The sequence below is a fragment of the Corvus brachyrhynchos genome, unplaced genomic scaffold, assembly GCF_000691975.1.
Source record: "Corvus brachyrhynchos isolate BGI_N302 unplaced genomic scaffold, ASM69197v1 scaffold139, whole genome shotgun sequence".
Classification (NCBI taxonomy): domain Eukaryota; kingdom Metazoa; phylum Chordata; class Aves; order Passeriformes; family Corvidae; genus Corvus; species Corvus brachyrhynchos.
This window is the reverse complement of record NW_008246062.1, coordinates 524181-532388: the sequence shown is the minus strand read 5'-3', so window position 1 is coordinate 532388 and position 8208 is coordinate 524181. Positions and strand designations below refer to the sequence as shown.

The following is an 8208-nucleotide window of genomic DNA, read 5'->3' as shown; positions in this document are numbered from 1 at the left end:
AATCCTCTGTTTTCCTCACCAAAATGAGCCTCTTACCTGGTGAGATCTGCAAACTGTGCTGGAAATCCAACAGGGCTTCTTTGTGCTTCCCCAGCTCCAAGAACTGCGTTCCTCGCCCGATGAGAGAGAGCAACCTGATCTTCTGGAGCACCTCCACTTCGGCTGGGATATTCTCTGTCACAGGAAGACACACACACCTGAAGACAGCATCCTCCTTGTCCAAGCAGGCTGAGCCAGATTAGCAGTCAGGATAGGCCAAACATTTACTTGGGCTGCTCATCTTCCAGATCTGCAGACAGATGGCAAAGCTCAGCCTCTTTGCCAGGTAGGAAGAGGTTGGGAGGCAGCAGAGGGGGAGAGTGAAGAATGTCAAGAGCCCAGAATGTTACATGGCTGTGGTGAACAGTGACCTCAGCAGCAGCCTGGCCTTTGGCTGCCCCTCTGCACCACTGGCACGTATCTTTTCCCCAAAGACTGGATTGGAGAAACTTTCCAGTTCACAGCTCATTTAACTGCTACCTAGACAATGAAGAAAGAGGCAGAGTCAAGGCCAAGCTCTGCTACAAACAATGCAGCCAGTGTCTTCAGAGAATTCAGCACGGCCCAGAGCTTTGCATCCTGGGACAACTGCCTCTTGCCAGACTGATGCTGGGCCCACCACGTTGCTCCTGTATCTGCTGCTGCCAAGCACACAGATCCTGACCCAGCCCAGGCCCCACACAGGTCCCACCTGTGCAATGTCCTACCTGTTGGTTTGACACCAGACCCATGAAGCTGGAGACGCAGGAGATCATTGAGGCACCTGTGGGTGGGAGGACAGAGGAGCTTTGGAGCTGCTCCTGGGCTGTCAGGAGTGTCAAGTTGTCAGGGCAGCCCCAGTGCCGTGCTGTGCCCTGCCCTGGCCCCACCATGCATTGCTGCCTGCTGGGGAGGTCCCTTCTCCCAGGAAGGCTTGACCACCTTCTGGGCCCAGCTTGGCCCATGCCCAGCCCTGGTGCAGGTATCCAGCTGCTCTCCAGGCAAGGCAGCACAGACTCTCCTTCTTCTGGGACAGGAGTCCACCCGCCAGTTCTGCCCCTGGCGATGAGCACTCCGGCTGCTCCAGCCTCGCCTCCACTCGTAACACCCGTGGAATGAGGTCAGTCGTCCGGCTGATGACCTCCTCACACACGGTTATGGCATCCTGGTGCCTCCCAGACTGCCCCAAGGCAGATGCTGCTTCCAGGAACACCTCTGGGATCCTGGGCACAGCTGAGCTACCATCCAGGGGCACCTGGGGAGCAAAAGTGATGTCAGTGCTGCAGAACTGCAGAGTTCTCAGCCAAGCAGAATGACTCCGTGCATACTGGGAACCTGGAGCTGCTGCCCAGCAAAGCTCAAGCCCACTCCCACAGTAACTGGAGCCTGGTGGAGCAGGCAGAAGGTGTGAAGCACTCATAAGTCAGCAGAGTAAAGGCATCAAATTCCTACTCTGGAAGTGAAGGACATCCAAAATCAGGGTGACAGATACACCCCACAGGGAAGGGGAAGCTGTCTCTCCCAACAGCAGTGGTGAGTGCTCTCTGGTGTGAATCCAAAGGCAGACATGCCACAGTTCAGGGGTGCCAGCCCCCAACTCATTTCCTTCACATCTCAAACTAGACACTGAAGTCTGGAGTCCAGGGCTGATGCCTGGGCCTAGCCCTTGGGATTGGGTTTGGATCCCTCCAACCCTCATCCTCCAAGTCACCAAGAGAGCTCCTCCCCAGGACACCTACCTGCTGCTGCAGCCCTCCCTGAAGGAGAGACAGAAAATCCAGGTAATGTTCCACTGCACCAGCCACCCTGCAACAGGAACAGGACATGTGGTGGAAGGAGCAGAAGTGCCATCAGCCAGGTGAAACCTGGACTGCCAGCCCACAGTCTCTCCCCCTGCACCACACTCGCCCTGTTCACAATATCCATGCTCTGAGCAGACCTACAACAGCAGTACTGAACTGGACCATTTCCAGGAGAACAAGGAAAACTGCAGAGCCCAAACAAGCAGCATGTTGCAAGCAGAGCAGAGGCACTGTTACCTCCCATCCTGGAGACACCGCTGTGCCAGCAGGTACTTCACTTCAGAGGGGTGGTGATGGCGAAGGAGAGAAGCGAGTACTGGTGTGTGGACAAGCAGCTCTGTTTGCATTAGGAAATAGGGACTAGAGGAAGCAGCTGCTGGAGGGTTTTTTCCCAGAGCCTGTGAAACAGGAACAGAAAATATGATCAACACCACACTGGTCAAGTCTCGGGCAGCTGCAATCATTTGTCACTTCTGATATCTGGAGATGCACCCGGGCAAGCAGAAGTGCTGCACTTCACAAGCACAGCTACATTGTTCTCATAGCCGCTTCCAGGAAGAGCCATCAGGATCACACGGGGGCAGGCAGACCTCTGATCTCCATGTGGCACCAGGAGATCTGCAATGTCACCCAGATCACCTCACGTTCTTAGTTCAAGTTGCTTTGAGCTGCCTGGAACACCACGTCCCATTGCAGCACAGACCTAGTTAGACCATTTGTAAGGAGAGAGTTCCCTCTCCATAGCTCTGTATGTATCTGACAGTTGCAAACAGCTGAAGAGATAATTCAGGGTCTACTGCTCTGACCTGCTCTCCCAGGCAGGTTCACACAGCTAATGCACACTGCCTCGCTGCAGCCAAAATCTGCCCTTAAAGGCCTCTTTACTACTACATATTTTATTAGGAGATTGATACTTTCTGACCTGAGAGTATAACCTCTCCTCCCAAGCCACCAAGAACATGAACTAGGACTCAAGGTCTTGCCACATCCCAATGTAGTGCTGAGCAGGAATTTCAGATCTTGCTGGGCTCCTTCCTGCCCACTTGCTGAAGGCAGCACCATGCTATTTTGGAGGCCCCTTCCAGGGTCAAACAGCCCTCCAGAAGGAAGAAGCCTGCTTGAAGTTCTGTGCAGGCTCTGCTGGGCAAAACTCATCCCAGAAGTACAGGAACCAGACAAACCTCGTAGAGCAGGGTCAGGGCCTGCAGCTCCACATCGGTCTCTCCCAGTTCGTGGTACACTGCTGCCGCGTGGGACAGGGCAGGAAGGCACTGGAAATCTATCTGGAGGGCCCGTTTCAGGTGCTGAAGGGCTGTCTGAGGCTTGCCCTAGGTGGATGGGAAGACATGCATGTTGCAAGGACATCATGCTGATTTCTTTACTGTTTGATGGGATCCAGATTCTTGCTCTGCCTCCCCAAGAGATCCCCACTAAGCAAGGGCAGCACTTCAGCCAAAGGCAGCCCTCCTCAGGTTGGTTTTTGAGCTTCTCTCTCTGCAGTGACACTTTGCACTCAGCCAAAATCTTTGCATGGATTTTGGAGCCTGTCCAAGGAGGCTGGGGCCACAAGGGCAACTTCTGCTCAAAGCCTTCCCTCCCTGCAGAGGCCTTGGGCCATGCAAAGGCAGTGTGGACATCAGCCTGAGCCTGCTCACCCCACAGCTCTAAGCTGCCCTTCCGCTCTGTGCTGTCATTACCATTCGCTGAGCGCAGCAGCCAAGGCAGGTGTAGATCTGGGCCAGGATCTTCTTGGAGCAGAATCCTCCTGCAGCTTCCTGAAGGAGGGAAAGGGCGGTGGGGAAGTTCCCAGCCTCCAGCTCCTGCAGCCCTAGGACAGACCCAGCATCTTGGCTCAGTGGCTCACCTTCCTGTCCCATCTGGCCCCAAACAAGTGTGGTGGCCTTTTCTTCCCAGAGCTATAGGGACCTGCCTGATCCCCTCCAAATGCAGCGATGCACAGCAGGACAGTGCCAAGCTGCCATCTTTGCTTTAATGGTTTTGCAAGAGAACAAGCCACTCAATGGAAATGTCCAGCAGAAATAACAGCAGCTTCCAAGTCCAGAAACCAAGATGCCTGCTTTGGCCCAGAACAAGGACAGGGGTATGTGCTGGGCAGGTTCACCTCCACATTCATCCAAAATGACAGTAGTGCAGATGGGGAAGCACACACAGAACCTCAGAATCTTTCCAGCACATCTGGGTCACTTCCCAGCAGGATGCTTTGGGATATCAATTCATTAATATGTATCACAACTGGTTATTTGCTTTTCCTTCAATCTTCCCTTCAGGCTTCCCTGAGGCTGCTCTTACATACCAGCATCACACTCACATCTGCCACCTCCCTGCTGGAAGTGCTGGTGCAAACCCTAGAGTATTTTGGCTCCAGTTCTGTGGGCCAGAGCTCCTGCCCTGTCTCCTGGCAGGAAGGCCCTGTATGAGCCCAAGCACACTGAGGCAGCGCTGGCTGTCCCTGGAGCTGCTGGGGTTGTCAAAACAGTAAAGGAGAGAAAACAGGCAGGGTGGAACACAGCGGTCAGATGAGATCCACTGGCTGCTGTGACACCAGGCTACAAAGCCTCACAACAGCTTTTCGTGGCTCTTGCAGCACCATAATCTGACAGGAAAAACATGTTTGCAACAAGGCACGTTCCGGAAGACAGACAGAAGAAAGGAAGATCTTCCTAAGTCCCCTGCCAGCCTTCTGCTTTAGGGTCACAGCAGGGCCCAAATACCTCCCGAAAGTCACAGACAGGCAGAGGAGCTCTGTGATAGCACAGAGAAAGGATGGGCTAGGGAAAAAGCAGGGAAGCTCTTTGAATATGGAATGTAAAAGCTGAGACTCAGAGACTCAGCCCAGGGCCTCTTCCAAAGGAACAACCCAGAAAACCCCAAGGGCCAGTTTGCTTGGGAAGAGAAACCAGGATAAGGGCAGGGAAAGTGGTCCTGGGACAGAGCAGGAGACTGTGCTGGCATGAGTACCTGCCCCCCACAAACCTTGCAGGAAGGCTGCTGTGGTGCAGAGGATCTCCTTCAAGTCCTTGGCACTCTGTACAAGGGGCAGGGAGGCCCCCTCAGGAGGGACCCTCCATGCCTTGATCAGGGAGAGGAGCTTGTTCTGCCCCTCACTGCAGTGAGATCTTCCTGGCTCCTGTGAAGGCACAGAGGAGAGAGAGCAGGGAATGCTGAAGGGAAGCAGGAAACACTGGTCCAAGGGCACAGAGAAACATGTCCCACCAAACCGCGCAATACCACTCCCTGCACTGGGGAGCAATGTCCTACCATCTACTCACTTCAGCTACAACCCCCTTACTGCAGTGATTCCTGCCTGGCCTGGGGCAGCACCTCCCCACCTCAGAGTGGGGTGCACCTTCAGGGCCTCCTGGCATGGCAGATCCAACAGATGCTGATGGATGGGACCCAGCAGCAGCCTCGCAATCAGCAGGGAAGGTTCTGCATCCCACTGCTGTTCCCTACAGAGTCTGCAAGTCCATCTGCAGCCTTCTTCCAGGCCGCCCAAGTCTCCTGTCTCAAACACAGAGGTCCAGGGCCCCAACAGGCAGAATATTCTGGGATCCATTAATGCTCTCAGGGCCATTAGGCTATGCTGGGAATATCAGGGGGAGGATGAGTCATGCTGACTGGGCAGCACTGATGAGTTCAGGTGTCAAAGTGCCACAACAACATTTTGCAGAGTGAGTTTTGTGAGAAACACGGTATTTATGCCAGCTCTGCCAGCATCTGCCTGTGCCCAGTTACCTCAGCGGTGCTCAGGAGCTGGAACAGGCCAGCAACACTTCCCAGACGGCCAGCTGCCAGCCACCAGGCTGCTTGCAGGGCCCCCAGACGGTGCAGAGGTGCCTGCAGCTCCTCCACGGTTACCTCCTGCAGCACCTTTTGCCACAGCTCCTCCGTGCCAAGATCCTGTCCGCAGGCCCCACAAGCCTCCAGAACTGAAAAAAAAAACCCAAGCAAAAAGATCTGCAGATGTGAGGCAGTGGGTTGGTGCCCCATAACAGGCACCCTGGCTGAGAGAGGGAGAGAAAGCCTCAAGCAAGCACAGGCTCCTCGTAGTGATGGTATAAATGGGGTTGTAGGGCTGGCCTGGCCTCAGCAGAATGGAAAACAAGTTCTGAAAGAGAGCAGCACACTCAGGAGACAACACACAGCACGACTCAGGGCTAGACCCCAGCTCTGCTGAGCCCTCGTGAAATCATTCGCCCTCAGGTAAACATGTGCCAACACTGCAGATCCACCTCTGAACTGCAGCCTCTTTCACTGAGTTTCCTTTGAAGACAGCAAACCATAATTAAAGAAAACATTTATTTTATGCTGTCACTAAAACTTTGCTAGAGACTTAAAAACCGTTGTTTCTCTTGAAACTTCCAGCCCATCCCTGCAGGCAGCAGCAGGCAGGCAGCTGCACATCGTCCCTGGCCACAAGCCACTCCACCTCTAGTCCTTACAGGCAGGGCCTGGATGTTTGCTCACAGTTCCCTCCATCTCCAGCACTTCCAAGCAGAGCCAGGCATGCCTGCCCACAGTTTCCAGGTGGAGCCAGGCGTGTCTGCTCACAGCCTCCCCCATCTCTGGCCTTTCCTGGCAGAGCCAGGAGTGTCTGCGCATAGTTTCTGCACCTCCAGCCAGTCACCAAGTATCTCCAGAGCACAGAGAACACTCTCTTCATCCCAAGAACTCGCTGTACAAAGAACCACATCCTTACCCCTGAGGAGCCCCTCGCGTATTCCCTCTGCTTCTCTTTTGATGGCAGAGTCAGATGCTCCCACAGTGAAAAGCAGGGAGTTGTAGAGGACAGTGAGTTCTAGAGGCAGGGCAGGGAGGGCAGCCAGCAGCTCTGTGGGCACAGCAACCCAACAAGAAATTTAGAATAAACACTTGAGAATAAACTAAGAATAAACAGCCATCCATGCTCAGGTGGCAACGCCTCGCTTGGTGACAAGAAAAGTGGCTTGGCAAGAATGTTTTAGGGATTGTGGTGTGATTTAGCCACTTGGGAACTGCAGTGCCCAGACAGACAGCATGTCTCAGCATTCCAGGTGCCAACACTGCTTTAGACATCTATTCCCCAGCTATCCAAATGCTGCAGTCCTTCAGGACTTAGGCCTTTCAGCTCTCTCAAAAGACCATCAATAGCCTGCTCTGTTCCAGTACACATTCACCCTTTCACACACTGTGTCTCTCTCTCCTTATCACAGAATCACAGAATGGGTAAGGCTGGAAGGGACCAGAGTGGCTCGTCTTGCCCAACCTCCCTGCTCAAGCAGGGCCATCTTAGAGCACGTGGCACAGGACTGCATCCAAATGGTTCTTGAGTATCTCCAGTGAGGGAGACTCCACAGTCTCTCTGGGAAATTTGTTCCAATGCGCAGTCACCCACAGGGTAAAGTTATTCTTTGTGTTCAGGTTGAACTTTCCGTGCATCAGTTTCTGCCCCTTGCCTCATGTCCTATTGCTGGGCACCTCTGAGCAGAGCCTGCTCCATCCTCTGACCCCTCCCTGCAAACACTGACAGACATCGATGAGGTCCCCTCTCAGTCACCTCTGCTCCAGACTGAACGTGCCCAGCTCACTCAGCCTTTCCTCATAAGAGAGATACTCCAGTCCTCTAATTATCCTTGTTTCCTTCTGCTGGACCCTCTCCAGGAACTCCGTGTCTCTCTTGCACTGAGGAGCTGAGAAAACTGGAAATCAGGCTGCCTCATATGGGGCTTTCTCTGCACTACACTTGTATCAGGGAGCCTCTTCCCTGACTTTCCAGGGCAAAGGCTGCCTCACTCTTTTTACAGAAATCCCAAAGCTCTGCCCAGCAAGTTAGGGTGGAGGCTGGGGCTAGACAGTAACCTTTCTGCTGGCCCAGGTCAGCATACGGCAACAGAGATCATATCACCCTGGCTTGTTTCCAGCAAAGGGATACTGGAGCTGCATTCAGAGAAGCAATGGCCATAAAATAAAACACAAGAAGCTCCACCTCAACTTGAGGAAGAACTTCTTTATGCTGAGGGTGGCAGAGCACTGGAACAGTTGCCCAGGGAGTCTCTGGTACCCTGTTGTTACAGGGCACCAACCCTGGAGTCTCCCTCTCTGGAGCCATTCAAACCCCACCTGGATGTGTTCCTGTGTCACTGCTCCAGGTGGCCCTGCCTAGGCAGGGGGGTTGGAGTGCATGACCTGATCTTCAGAGGTGCCTCTCAAGCCTGATGATTCTATGATTAACTTCTTTGCACGCCCCGTTCAGCACGGAGCAGTGGAGACCGTTTCACCCCGCCCCCTTGACGGGTTTGTTTCCAGCTCCGGGATACCGGAGCTGCACCCCGGTAAAGAGAGGTGTTCGAGACCCGGTGCTTCCACGCCCACACGCTTCAGGCCCAGG

General features: G+C 54.0%; 1 protein-coding gene across 1 annotated transcript in view; it reads right to left on the bottom strand.

The window, feature by feature from the left end:
• Window positions 1-6688, bottom strand: part of FANCG (Fanconi anemia complementation group G) — a gene marked incomplete at its 5' end in the record, with an annotated part of 8388 nt that extends 1700 nt beyond the window's left edge. Inside the window, 10 exons of the mRNA XM_017746564.1 lie at window positions 37-174; window positions 747-833; window positions 961-1273; window positions 1758-1824; window positions 2058-2218; window positions 3002-3148; window positions 3518-3648; window positions 4815-4968; window positions 5577-5770; window positions 6541-6688. Of these exons, the coding sequence (XP_017602053.1) occupies window positions 37-174; window positions 747-833; window positions 961-1273; window positions 1758-1824; window positions 2058-2218; window positions 3002-3148; window positions 3518-3648; window positions 4815-4968; window positions 5577-5770; window positions 6541-6688 (1540 nt within the window). The remainder of the gene's footprint in view (window positions 1-36; window positions 175-746; window positions 834-960; window positions 1274-1757; window positions 1825-2057; window positions 2219-3001; window positions 3149-3517; window positions 3649-4814; window positions 4969-5576; window positions 5771-6540) is intronic.
• Window positions 6689-8208: the final 1520 nt, after the last annotated feature.